The sequence below is a fragment of the Myodes glareolus genome, chromosome 8, assembly GCF_982192425.1.
Source record: "Myodes glareolus chromosome 8, mMyoGla1.1, whole genome shotgun sequence".
NCBI classification, from domain to species: domain Eukaryota; kingdom Metazoa; phylum Chordata; class Mammalia; order Rodentia; family Cricetidae; genus Myodes; species Myodes glareolus.
In genome coordinates, this window is record NC_142033.1 from 14,250,772 (window position 1) to 14,264,660 (window position 13,889).

The following is a 13,889-nucleotide window of genomic DNA, read 5'->3' on the forward strand; positions in this document are numbered from 1 at the left end:
TGGGTGCTGGGAATTGGACTCCAGTCCTCTACAAGAGCAGCAAGTGCTATTTAACCACTGAGTCCTCTCCCTAGATCCCAGACTCTGCTTGAACCCAATCTTTTTCTCCATCTTTTTGACAAGTACCTTACCTATATAAAACACACAAGTTCTATTTTAGCAAAATTCTTACCCTGATGAATCTTTCTAGCACCTCTAATTTAGAAGCAAGTCGATATTCACATTTATATTTCATAGACTTACTGAACATGAAATTAAACCATACACGTCTGATGACTTCTACAATTGGCATGAGCGGGTTTAAAAACAGACAACTGGTCCACCCGGCACACAACTGGAAGGACGGAGCCCCTGCACCTGTTGCCCTCAGCTGAACAGCTGCTCCTAGTGTGCTGGTCAGAGCCCGTTGGCCTAAGCAGGGCTGCCCGGGTGTTCTGAGGAGAGGGTGGGCAGTGGAAAACAGCCAGCAGAGTCGGAAAACATTCTCTTCAGAGTCTGACACACTCCTGGTCCCTGCGTGTGCCACTTCTGTCCCAGCCTTAAACCCAAAGAATACTCACACGAGAGGACGGCCTAAGAAAGCTCATGGTTAGCTTTCAATTACTGCTCAAATTCCATAATAAAAGAAAGGAAAATAAAATAGCCCCCCCACCTTTTTCTGATTACAGGAGGCAAATTCCCACGTTTATCCAAGAGAAGAGCAAGAGCCAAACACCAATGATTAGAGTACAAGACCCTCCAAGTCACGGAAGCTGGGCATCCTTGAGCCTCAGCCTGTTCTCATCAGAAGCACTGTAAGCTTGCCAAGAGTCCAGAAGACAGGGCTAGAATCGCAGAAGGGTCTCAGCTACCACACTGGTTGAGGAAGCCTGTCAGAAGGAGTTAAGGCATGAGGTAGGAACAGCGGGTCTGCACAGCTCACCCAGCCCTGAAACCAAGGACGGACCTTGGATCTGGTAAGGCTGGAGTAGGAGAGTGAGAAGGAACGCGGTTTTGGCTTCTTCCTTCTTGCCTGGGGTCAGCTGGGGCACAAGGGCTGTTGACTTACAGAACAGGAAACAGGAAAAGCCAGCGAAGAATAAGAACAGCTCTTCAAGAAGAAGGATTTCCAGCATGGATGAGGAAGGGACTCATGAGGGCACGCACGCACGCACGCACGCACGCACGCACGCGCCGCCTGAGCAGCTGTAGGCAGGTACTGGCTGCTGAAGGCCAGTCATTTTTCTTTTCTTCAGGAGTGGAGCTGAGAGTGAGCTGTACATGCCTCAGTAAACAGCCTCCCTCACACCGGTGCTCATATAAGCAACCTTCATTAAACTCGGTCGGTTAATTTTTTAAGACATGAAAGCAGTAATGTGACTTGAAAAGAAGAGGGATCCACCAGGAGTAGGAGCGGATGAGAGACACTAATGAGGGGGATGAATAAATATCATCAAAATAGGTTATATAGATATATTAAATTATCAAAGAATACATTTATTTTTTTTTAAAGAGAGAGATCTGACAATATTTTTGCAACAGTCCCAGCTCCTCTAAATGCCTACATGAACCCCACCAGAGAATGTCAAAAAGTTGTCATCATTCATGACATCTTGAAACGGGGGTGGGGGGAAAGTTGAGACAGGGTTTCTCTGTAGCTTTGGAGACTGTCCTGGAACTAGCTCTTGTAGACCAGGCTGGCCTCGAACTCTCTGTATCACCATTTGCAAGGCTTGGGGAACACGGTGGAAAGGAAGATGAAAAGACTATATAAGCCAGAAGGGCAGAAGCGTTGTGGACCGCTGTCTCCCAAGTATGGCATGGCCACCGCACATACAAACATGGCATGGCCACTGTACATATAAATTCACAGTGGCTGTGATCACCTGCATACAGTGGGGCCCTCCTTCAATACACTGTCAAGTGGGGAGGAGGGGCTCAGCAGGCCTCACCTCTGAGGAATGATAGCCGGTTAATTGCTGATGGGAGACGGAGGGTACTTTCTTCAACGATGTAGCCAAAGGTTGGGGGCCCAGGCAACATGGTGTAAACAGCTTCTCACTGTGCTTATGAGCAATAATGAAACCCATTGGTCATCAAAAAAACAAAAACAAAAGAATTGGTTGGCCAATACAAAGTGGTCAGTCCTAAAACCATAATATATGTGCATACATAAACACATATATGTAAAACTAATAATCAGAGGAGGACATCAGTTTGAAGGGAGGCACTTGGAAGGAGATAGAGGGAGGAAGGGGAAGAGTTACATAACCACATTTTAATTAACAATGATATCAAAATAAAAATGTTTTTAAACTAAAAAAGAATTTTTGAAAAAGTGAAAAAAGATGTGAAAGTAGAAGAGAATAGATGGGGAGATAAATGGGGTTCACAGGAGTTGGAGGAGGTAAGAAGGGTAATGGGGTGACTACGAGCCAATACATTACACACATGCACAAAAATGTCATAATTCAACACATTACTATGTATAGCTAACATATGTTAACTAAAACATTTTTTTAAAAAGCCCAACTCAGTTGCAGATCCTCAACCACACAGCTTAAAAGCCAGTTAGTTCTAAGCTGCAACTGCAGAGAGCAAGGTAATTAGTCATTTCAATGGCTGAAACCTTACAACCAGAAAATGCCGAGGAATTTTAGCTTCACAAGGAGGCAAATCTGACGAGCAACAATTAGAAAACTTCCTTAGAGGGTTCAGAGATGACTGTGTGCTTAATTACAAACTTTGCAACCACCATTCCCTCGGGGAGAGGTGACTAAGAGGGATGGAAGAGCCGGAAAACAAAGAGATAGGGAACTAACAGACAAACAGCTAACCAAGGTACCAAGGTACTGGTCCCAGGCTGCTGGGGCACACAGTGCCATAGCCAAAAAAGTTGGGCGGAGAGATGCTAATTTACGCTGGGGAGAAGGTGATCCTCCGCGGACCGGCCTGCTGTGTGACCTTTCTAAGAATCTCTCCAGGATTTCAGAAACAGCCTCTGGCCCAAGGAAAGAGATCATTTGAGCAATTATCCTAAAAACTCTTGGGCAAACAAACTAATCCAGGGCCTTAATATTGCTCAATCTTGAGACCTGCTCCACAGCAAGGAATTTAGGCCTGGTATTGTCCACCCGGAGCAAACCTCATGACCAGGATGGTCAGAGGCCCTGTCGTCATGCTCACTGACCAGTGTCACACTGACTTCTGAATGTTTGTAGACCCACAGATTAGTGCTGCTCTCAGCTTTAGTCAGAGAAGCTTCTGTTTGCAGCAAATTAATACAGAGACTCAGAACTCTTCAAAGGGCTAAGAAGTAATTGATGAGAGCTCAGCCCTGAGAGGAGGCGTCTCTGTCACTCACTCCAAATCCTGGGAAAGATTGCAGGAGACAGGAGAGAGAGGAGGGGAGAGCCGGAAGATGAGGAGAAATCTGACAGTGTCTTCTGAACAGACATGGCTGTGGTATTCGTGAGCTCACAAGATAAGCATCCTGCTACACATCGCACGGGTGAATTACATGAGTCAGATCTTTAAGCGGTGTTTTATTCAGAGAGCTGGCGATCAGAACGGGCTGGATTAGAATCCTGAAGACTCTAATTCCTATTTGTCTTCCATCTTATCCTTAGCCAGCATATTATATAGAAGGGAAAACAAAGGCTCTCAATCATTCCAAATTGGACAAATAAGAAATGAAATTTATCTGAAATAGGTAAATACAGTCTTAAATGAATGCTATCCCTTCCCAAGTAAGCACATCTAACCTGAGAACTTGGGAGTTCCACTCCAAAGATCTATACATGAAAATCCCAAAGAACTCTCTGATACACTCTCTTCTTTTCAGAGGCCACTTCTTACAAAAGTTTGATGCCTGCCCTCCGTGAAATGGTGGTAAAAACCTAGTAAATGTTCAATTTGTTTGAGCATTTTGTTTGTTTTTCTAGACAGGGTTTCTCTGTGTAACCCGAGCTATCCCAGAACTCCTTCTGTAGACCAAGCTGGGCTCAAACTCAGAGACTGCCTGCCTCTGCCTCCTGTGTGCTGGGATTAAAGGCCGGCGCCACTACTGCCCAGCACTTGAGGATCATTTGATCATCCCAAGGTACCTTGCTTTTATAAAACATTCCAATTCTTTTACTATATGAAGTCAAAAAGTCCCCCCAGACAAGAACAGTGTGATGTCATCCAGGTTTCCTTAAAAGGCAAGGACCTGAGACAACGTCTCACATGAAGGGTGTTTGGTGGGAGGCGGTAGAACCCGAGTACAGACTAGATAGAGTCTAGGAGGAGGAGAAGCTAGTGGACAGTGACTGAGAAGCTAATCACCCCTGCAGACTGAGGCTCATGAGGAAGCCTCGGAAGGTAGGTATCCTGTACCTCAGAGTTGCCCAATTTACTGGCTGAAGTGAGTCTCACACCACCACCCTCCGTGCCCTCGGTCATGGATTCCCTTTGGGACGGCCATCCTTTGTGCATCCAGATGTGCATATAGGTCAGACAAGCTCAGCTGGAGCTCATCAGCACAGCTGTGCCTCTCATCTACCTGAGGGTCACATAGCACCAGACCAAGAGAAGTCGTGGGGAGGTAGGGTTCACATATGGGTTCAATGCAAGTCTTAGGCAGCACACTTGCAGAATGAGATTTCACTTCTTCAGCCAATGCTGATAGGGAATGTAGGTACACAACAGACATGTCCCTGGTGAGGTAGTCCCTCACCCAGACTACGGATCCATGAACATGCCCAGGAGCTGCTCCAATGGAGCCAAAAAAACCAGACAACGTACCTAGCACACACTCTAAGTAGGATGCCACAATGCTGCAGTCAGTCACTAGTGTGCGAATTCAAAGAAGAAACTAGCCAAAGCCCATATACAATGGGAGGTTTACGATGAGAGCTGGAATGCTTACTACATGATTCAAAGGTGTGCTAACTAGAAGGGGGCTATGCCCTTCCAAGGCTCCATTCCCGCTAAAGTGAAGGGGCAGCAGTCTTAAGTCTGAACCCCGCCATCAGCACAAAGCTGTTACTACCTCAGCATTCACTGCCCCCTCCCCCCACCAACCACGTCTTACTGTAGATCACCAAGGTATCGCTGTCAGCATGGCTGAGGAAGCTAAACCTTTTTTTTTTATTGTATTGAACTATACATTGCTAAATCCTCTCATAAAGGACTGTTACTGCCTACAAAGGAGAAGAGTAACCTGCCTGAGGTCACAGAGTTTGGCACATCCTGCTGGAGCATCCTGGTTTCAGAGTCTACAGCTGTCCCCCCAAATGCTGAGGCTGCCCCTCTCTCAGAAGAGGGAGAAGCGGGGAGAGGAAGTGAGACAGCTGCGTTTAGGACAGGCCGGCTGGGAACGGGCTGCTCTGGATGCCTCCCAAGGGAAATGATTCTGTCAAGCAGCTGGAAATCCTAATGGCCTCACAGCTATTTCCCATCGAGTAAAGTCCCAAGCTGAGGCCGCCAGCAAGCAGTACAGAAGGTCTTTCGGAAGGTCACCGCATCGCTGGGCGATGATGCCACTGGACGCTCATCGCGGTGAACAACAGACTCCATCACTGTGCGCCCTCAGCTCGCTCTGGCTGTTCCTCCTTCTTTAGCTTTCCTTACCACTTTGCCATCATCACACCACGACCAGCTGTGATCAGAACAGGAAAGTGAGGAAGATCACTAAAGACCAATCTTTTTTTTTTTTTAAGGCTCTGGATTCAATTCAAGAATCCTGAATGAGCAATGAACCTTTGCTGAGTAAATCTCTCTCTCTCTCTCTCTCTCTCTCACACACACCACACACACACACACACACACACACACACACCCCTACTAATAATAAGGACCCTTGGCTTCACGATCCAGAAGATTCAGTGCATAGCGCACTATGGTCAATTGTCATTCAAAATACTTGCTGCTTCTCCCTGAAGGATCAACCTCACATCCCATGACTCGCAAGCTTGGCCAAGTAACTTCCAGGGCTACCCTTTACCAGACAATTCATCCTCATCCTGATGAGTTTGGGATGATCATTATTTCAGCCAATGAGATCCAAGGGCAAGTGACCCATTAAAGTCAGCTCAGGACCCAGGATCTTTCTGCTCTGCCACCAGACACACAAGCCTAGGTTGGGTGCTGGAGTCAAAACAGACCAGCCCTCAAAGATGCAACTGGTAAGAACTTTCAATGATAAATAACTCTTTGCTATGTAAACCACCAAACCTCAGTCATTTTCTTACGTCAACACACTTTAACCTAATGGATACAGATGGTAGGCCTGTGTGCATATTGATCTAAGAGCTTTGGTTCCTTGTATGGCTTGAATGTCAAAATGCCACGCACAGGTTCGCATATTTGAACACCTGGTTTGGTAGCACTATTTTGGGAGACAGTGTAAGCTTTGAGAGGTGGGGCCTAGCTAGAGGAAGTGGCCTGGAGGGTTACAGCCTCACTCCACTTCCAGGCTCAGAATCACTAGTTCCTGGTCCTCCATAATGTGAACAGGATGCCGTGGGGCTGGCCACCACCATTCCTTCAACAACAGGATGGTCGATAGCCCCTCAAACCTTGAGCAAAAGGCAACCCTTCCTCCCACCACTTCTTGTCCACAGCAATAGCAAAAAGAACCGTCCCATCTCAAAGCTTTACCCACCAACAGGCTGCCTCAAACCAGGTGAGTGATGGCTCATGCCTCATTTTCCTGTGTACGTTACTTCTCACCTGTCTATCATACACACACTCTGTGTGTTGTGTATTCTGAGAATAGGGTTATAATTATTTCAACAGAAATTTGAATAGAATAAACTAAAAAAATAAAATCAAGATGCTACCAGACATGGTGACACATATTGTAATGCCAGGACATGGAGGCAGAGGCAGGAGAATCATGAATTTTGAGGCCACCCTGTGCTATTTAGTAGTTACACACCTAGTTCAAGGCCAGTGTAAGGCCCTGTCTCAAGAAACCAAAATCAAACAAGTTCCTCATTCACAAAGACTTTTCAAGGCCGCTTTTTTTCTAAGTTTCAAAATCAGGTCAAAACAAATTCAGTGGACACTCTGAATGAGATTCACAAATGTATATGGCATAAAAATACACACAGAAATGAGATGAATGAAATGGGTACTAAAATTTAAGGGAACGCTGGTCTTTAATACAAACTCCAATTCTCATAGGATCCAGTGGGCTTTGAGTTCCTTTTTCTAATCCTAGTTGCTGCTAAAGTTCCCAGATCTTCAGGTTTCTCCTCTAAGGGCTTGGTGTGAATCCTTTCTCACGCCTCCTGGACAGAACCTAGCCCTGAGGAATTAGTAGTCTGCTCATTTTCAGTGTCTTCCTTCCACCAATTCCAGGACTAAGAATAGTTTAGGTTGGGAGCAAGACATGAATAGGATATAAAGTATCCAGAGAGTAGCAACAGCGAAGACGTGTCTACATAAAAACACCTGCAGGACGTGTACTTCCTGCCTCATTCAGTCCACTCTCCACCAACCCTGAACGCTAACAGCTGAGCTACACTAGATAGCTTCAAAAGGCTCTCTCTCGCTTCCAGAGCTCACTGCACACACCGTTTATCCATGCTTGTCATTATAACTTATTACAAACTTATTGACACTTGTCTGTGGCCACCTTGGACTTGATTTCCTCACTCAGTTCTGCTGTCAGGAAAACAATGCCACCAGAGTTACAGGACCGGAGCCCTAACAGGCTGGGCTCAGCCACTAGGGCCAAAACCTCAATTAAAGAGACAAACCACAGTAAGACACAGGGACTATGTGTGAATCATCGCAACAATCTTGGCACTTATGCACAAAAAGTGAGTTACCAAAGCCTGATAAAATAGTGTATTACAGAAAGAATGACTGTTTCCGATTCCTAAGAAAATTATAAATTTATAATATTATAAATATCTTCCCCAAGTGATGCTATTTATCAAAGAAATATGGTAAATTTCATATTAATTTCCTTTCGCATAACAGAAAAAAAAACAAACCTTTGTGTGATTGTTTTGAACAGAAGTCCTACTCGTAGGGCCCAAAGTTCCCTTCTTGGAGGCTGACTCCTTCCTGCTTTTTCGAGCCTGCTCCCTCGCTCAACACACCACACCACAACGCACGGGGCCACAGTTCCAAAAGTGTACGGACAGCGTCTGCACTCATGACTTCCCGTGTCACTGGGCTTGAGCACCTGCGCTCATTCATGGGTAGTGACACTAGAGACAAGTTAACATTTGACTACAGTCACACCAGGGAACACACCCCTGATTTCTAACCCAGGCCAGGGCTGAAACAAAGCAAATTTTATTTCTGATCGCCCAGCAAATTCTTTTTCGAATGCTGCCTGTGCCACCTTAGCCCGTGCATTGTTTTTGTGCTCAACAGAAGCGGCATTGATGGGCTGCCAGCGGCGCTGAGTGGGTCAGGGGAGGTATTGTTTAGTTGGAAGAGTTTTCTGTCAATCTAGATTTAAAAGACGAGGAGGGTATCAGTTAAATTATAAAGTAGGGCCCCTTGGGAAAAAGGATAAAAGCTTTAGATTCACTTAGTCTTAAACAATGGTTCAGCTTTACTGACCCCAACTATGGCAGGTGTAACCAAGACCACAAAAGACAAGTCCCAATTGGGGGAAGAAAGTCTAAATGCAGCCTCTCTTCTCCCTGAAACAAATTAAGATCCCATAACGAAAAGAAACTGAAGCCCGCTCCAGAGTGGCATCTTCAATGGGGGGAAATGCTTAGTGCTTTGGCAATCAATCAAAGCTGGCTCTCCAAATCGTGGCAACATGGAGCCCCGCCATTATTCATCCCTTTGTCCTGACAGAGACACACGGTGGCCCAGGCCCAACACTAAGCATCCAGTGTAAAAGTGTTTAGATGGTCAGGCGAGTCAGGCACACAGTTTGGTTTCTAATTAGCAGTTTAAGCAAGATGGGTTAGGCTTGGAGAAATAAACCTCCAGAAGTTGGTGGAAGGCCATCACCTGACGGCAGTGGGCATGTTCCTTCTCGGACTGGTTTCCCACATCCACTGTGGTATGGATACATTACTAAAGGCCATTTAAAAGATTTCTCTTAAAGAAATTAACTGGTTTCCAAGCAGTTTTAGAAGAAGCATTATTGTACTTTAAAGTGTTCTTCTGAATCTTAATCATTGACACTTTTTGGTCCTCAACCTACAAAGCTCCTATCACTAGCTAAAGCGTTATGATCGTTTAGAAAACTCCCCAGCCAGAGTCCGCGTTGTGTAGATGGCTCTTCCCCGAGCTCTTCTCAGCTTCATTAATCGTTCAACACAGGTATCAACCTAGAGTCCTCCATCTGCCCTCACAGTTTCAAATCCCAGTAATGTCAACTTAGAACAAATGGGAACATCACGTCGTTGTCACTGCTTCCTCACGCAAGAAGACCCCCACCTCCTGAGGAGACAACCCCCACGTCTTGGAGAGAGGCAGTATCTTTAAAGCTTTCTGAAGTGATTCAGAGAAAAAAAACGCCACCTGATTCCTAACTGTCGTCAGCAATAAGCACATACTTCCTTTCTCCCCAGTTTACCAATCCCATGACACTTTAATAACAGGGATTTTTGAACCTTTTAAAAACGAATAAATACAAGCAAATACCTGCTGCTGTACCCCGAACTCCAGGGACAGAGACCGGCATGAAGCAGGTCCTCAAACGTGTAGTATCAAATGGGCAAACAAGTAACTTGGTTTTCCATTTCTTTCAGCTCAATGAAAAGGGCAATTAAACAAATTTCTCAAAGGTTATCATACGCCATTTCCACTGGGAAAGTTGAAACGGGGCTTTAGCTAGGAAAAAAAAAGAGGCAGTATTTTCTGCACTGGGGCAGTAACCAAACCATTTCACTCCTGAAGTTTTTCCCAGGCCCCAGACACTGTAACACTAGATGCCCTAAAAGAGAGCACCTGCCATCTACACAAAGTCTGGCTCCCAGGCAGAGTAATCACTATGCCTTGCCTTGTTCAGAATCAACAGCTGCTTTGGGATGTGGATTCAAGATCCCTAAGCCATCAAAAATGGAGACTCATCAGTAGGAGAGAAGCCCTCCTGCTACCCTAGGTGCACTCTGGAAACAGTACCCGTGTGGGGTCTTGTCAGGGCCAAGGCCTGAGGCCAGCGGGCAAAGGAACATGTTATGAACGCAGATTCAAAATGGAAGAAAGAGCACCCCATTCAACTACGGCCTTTGCTCCGTCACCAAAAGCGCGGCTCTCTACCTAAGACACGTGTGAATTTAACCCGGAAATTTAAGCAGTTGTAACTGAATACACACATTCCATAATATAGACAACACAGTATTTGAAGGATGGGGCAGGTAGCTCAGTGGTAGACCGTAAGCACTGGGACTTGGACTTAATTCTCAGAATGTAAAACCACGCAAAAACCCAGGCCCTCATACAAGTGTTTCTGTTCATTAAAACGCAATTGTCACCCGCTGCAAATGTCACACTAGACTATCTAAAACTGTGAGCGACTTACTAAAAGTCGTTCTTCTCTCTGGACAGGAACCGTGGCTTGTGCAGGCAGGAGAAAGTTTTGTTGTCCTCAACAACTCCTTTTAAAAAAAAATTTAATAAATTCTAAAGAAGTAAGGTAATTCCACTTGTGAAAAAGTCCACTTCGGGGTGGCTCTCTCCCTTCCCATCCCTTTTCCTTCTTTTGTCCAAACCCCAGGGCAGATAAAGGGACTGGGGAGGTTGAAAATTTCAACACTAGAGATGCAGCACAGCCGTCTCAGGAGCTGGGTTTGGAGACCTTTCTGCACTCACCAGAGAAATGAGGTTTCAGAGGCCACACTTAAAAGATCCCCCAGGGCAAACAGTCCAAGCAGCCCATGCAAATGTGTCACACATTCTCAGTAGCCTCTGAAAAGGCTATTCAGCTAACTCGGTCATTTCTGATCACTCTTACAACTGCGGGTGGGGTGGGGTGTCTTGTTTTTAAGTTTGAAGGAATTTGATCTTAATTCCAATGACAACACAGGATATGCATAAGAAGCTGTCTTTTCTGTGTACCCATACTTTAAAAATCTCCCCTATTATCTGAATGCGAGGCCTTACCCAAGAACTCTGTAGGATTAAGTTCACATATGGCTGGCAGACCCTATGTTGGATATGATTACAGCCACACAACTAAATCTTAAACCCACATATTGTTCCTATTTAACTGACATATATGAACCTACTAATTTATTGGAAATGTGCAGCAAATTATTTCTCCCACCTCCCCCAATCCTCAAGAATGCACCCGCAGTAAGTGTTGCTGAAAAAGACACCCCCTACACAGGATACTTGCATTCCCAGACACTTGCTGATGCATCTAAAACATATATTGCTATTTTAGTGCTTTGAATCTATTCCCTGAAAATAAATGTGGCGAGGGCAAGATTTAACCTTGGTTTCTAAAGAGATCAGTCCAGAGACTATGCAAATTCCCTTAGTAATGACTGCCTAGGACCAATTAACAAGGGCATAATTTGTATAAAGAGGAAGACAACATTTTTAAGACTATGTCATGTAATAGAGTTCAGAAGACATAAAAGATTCACGCTATGTCATGTAACAGAGTTCGAAAGGCCTAAAAGACCCACAGGAACACTTAGCAATGACCAATGCACATTTTCTCACCGTGGAAAAAGTCTTTCAAAGCAACTCAAACAGCAGAAAAAGCAACTGAACCACCAAATGGAGGTAGGCGTTGCAAAGAGTGACCCCCCCCCATGAACTTCCTGCTGGGCTGAGACTCCTGGGGGTACAGAGAGGCATGGGGAGGGGGAGCCAAGAGTCTGAGCATCTGGGTTTTGTAGCTTTCAGCATCTACCTAAGACTTTTCTCTGTATCTGCAAAATGTAAGGCCACCACCTGCAGCAAGCTGCAAAGTTCGAAAGGGAGGAAAAAAAGATGGGGTACTACTAGCCAAGGAAGGACCACACCGGAGGCGCCCCAAGGGCAGACCAGGCAAAAGTGGGCTAAGATCGTCGACAAAGAAAATGAGAAAAAGAAAAGAGGTCTCCGCCTTTCCCACTGGGCTGGGCTCCTTTCAATAAAAAGGAAAGGCCGCCGCCACCGCCCCTTCCCTCCCTTTCACCCAAGGCTGGGAACAAGACCCTGAACTACATCCTCAAAGTACCACTCGGTCTGGCAGGCTCCAGAGTTGCACATACTCCAAGAGGCGCGGCCCGCGTTGTGTACCCGGGCCCAGAGTCCGGATAGGAGCATCCCCCTCCTTGCCTTCGGGTGCTGGAGCACTCCTTCTCCAGGCACCCACCCTCCCTTCCTCTTCCTTGAGCCCCGCATTCACTACCTCCGCCCCCGGCCTGCCAGGCACAGAGTATTTCAGGACTTCCACCCACCCCGAAAGGGAGCCCTTTGAAAACTTTGTGTGTGCGTCTGGGGCTTTGTCCACATCCTGGGCAGGGCCGGGTCACCCGGGTGGGCGCCTGAGGGTGTCCGGAATTTCACAATACACCGGGGGTAAGCCACCACGGAAATCCCACCTCTTGGACCCGCTTCTACAGCCGTGTGACATAGCGCTTCGGCTCCCAATTTCCGTGCCCCGATCGCCCCCGGGGCGCGGGAGAACCATGAGGAAACCCTCGGCAGCTGGCGCCTTCCTCCACGATCAGCAGCCGAACGGCGTGCGCCGGGAGAGGGAGGTAGCTGGGGAAAGCAGCGGCTGAAGCTACCCCTTTAAAGGGCGCCTCGCAGAGGGGTCTTTTTTTCTCCCGCATCCCCGAAATAGGGGCGCGCCAAGAAGATCCACTGTTGCATCAGGTAGGCTCTGAGCCTGCCGGCTCCCCAAGCTCCCCTCCGCTCCAGATGCGCGCCTAAATGCATGCACACACCCACAGCCCCAGCAGCCACCACCCAGAGCCCCCTTCTGGTTCCCGCAAGTCTCCACCCGCACGCGCCCCAAAGCGGAGCCCACCCGGCGCCCCAGGATCAGCACGCTGGGGAAGCGAGGCCCCGGCACTCACGCTCGGTCTCCCCACAGCCACGGCCATCGCGACTGCGGCTCCGGCTGCGCCTGGCTGCTCTCCGCCGACACAGGCTGCTGCTGGCTCCCCGGTTCCCGCTGGCCTCCCCCGCGCCTCCCTCGCGGCTGCGCCCTGCTCGCACCCTGCTCCCGCGCGCCTCCAGCCGCATCTGCTGGCCCGCGCCGCCCCGCCCGCTTTATTCCAGCAACATGGCCTCCCGCCTGGACGCGACCATTGGCTGCCTCGGGACGGGGGTGTAGAGAGCTTCCCCGCCCCAGGCAAGCAATCGAACGCAGTGGGTATCCCATGATCCTGGTCAGCTGGGAGGATGAGAGTGTCTAGAATCAGTCACCTTCCCTTCTGTGACTTTCTACTGTGCCACTAAGGCGTCCCGAGCCTGGCCGCTGCCTGCCTCCCCCCACTGCAACACGTGCTGGAGTCCGGGTAAAAGCCTAGGCGCGGAGGTCCCAACCCTGGGCTGCCACGCGCTGCGCTGAGCCGGTACCTGGAGCTGCTACGGGGTGGGGCAGGGAAGCTAGGGGACTACAGCAATCAGGGGCTGCTTGTGGAGGAAAGTTGCTCGGGTGACACGCCCCACCCGGTGGAACCCGCTTAGAAGGTGTGGTGGGCAACCCACTAGGGCAGAACGTGCCCCACAAGGAAAGAATTGCCGGTCTGCTGGGCTTCCCATCAGAAAGGAGACTAGGCCAGCTGCTGGAAGCCGTTTCTGTAGCGTGGGGACCGCTTTTGGAGAGGAAGAAGCTGTAGTAGTTGGTGCCGTGGACGACCCAACCTTCGGCTGCTGAAGATAGGAGAAAAACTCCGGTGCCCGCTGGAGAATTTAGGTCGTTGTGGGCTTGCTCCAGAGCGATTTCCACGGGAAAGGTCGCTGGTGCGGAGAGGTCAGCCGACGTCATTAGA

The 13,889-nt window shown here is 47.9% G+C and overlaps 1 protein-coding gene across 8 annotated transcripts in view; it reads right to left on the reverse strand.

Annotated features, from left to right (window-relative positions):
- The window catches only part of Septin11 (septin 11), an 83,706-nt gene extending 70,581 nt beyond the window's left edge, over nucleotides 1-13,125 (reverse strand). For all 8 annotated transcript variants that reach the window (XR_015738532.1, XR_015738533.1, XM_087908861.1 and 5 more), the window contains exon 1: nucleotides 12,969-13,125. Coding sequence is in view for 6 of the 8 variants with exons in the window: in XM_087908861.1 (XP_087764987.1) it covers nucleotides 12,969-12,995 (27 nt within the window). In the remaining 2 variants the exon portion in view is untranslated. The remainder of the gene's footprint in view (nucleotides 1-12,968) is intronic.
- Between the last annotated feature and the right edge of the window lie 764 nt (nucleotides 13,126-13,889).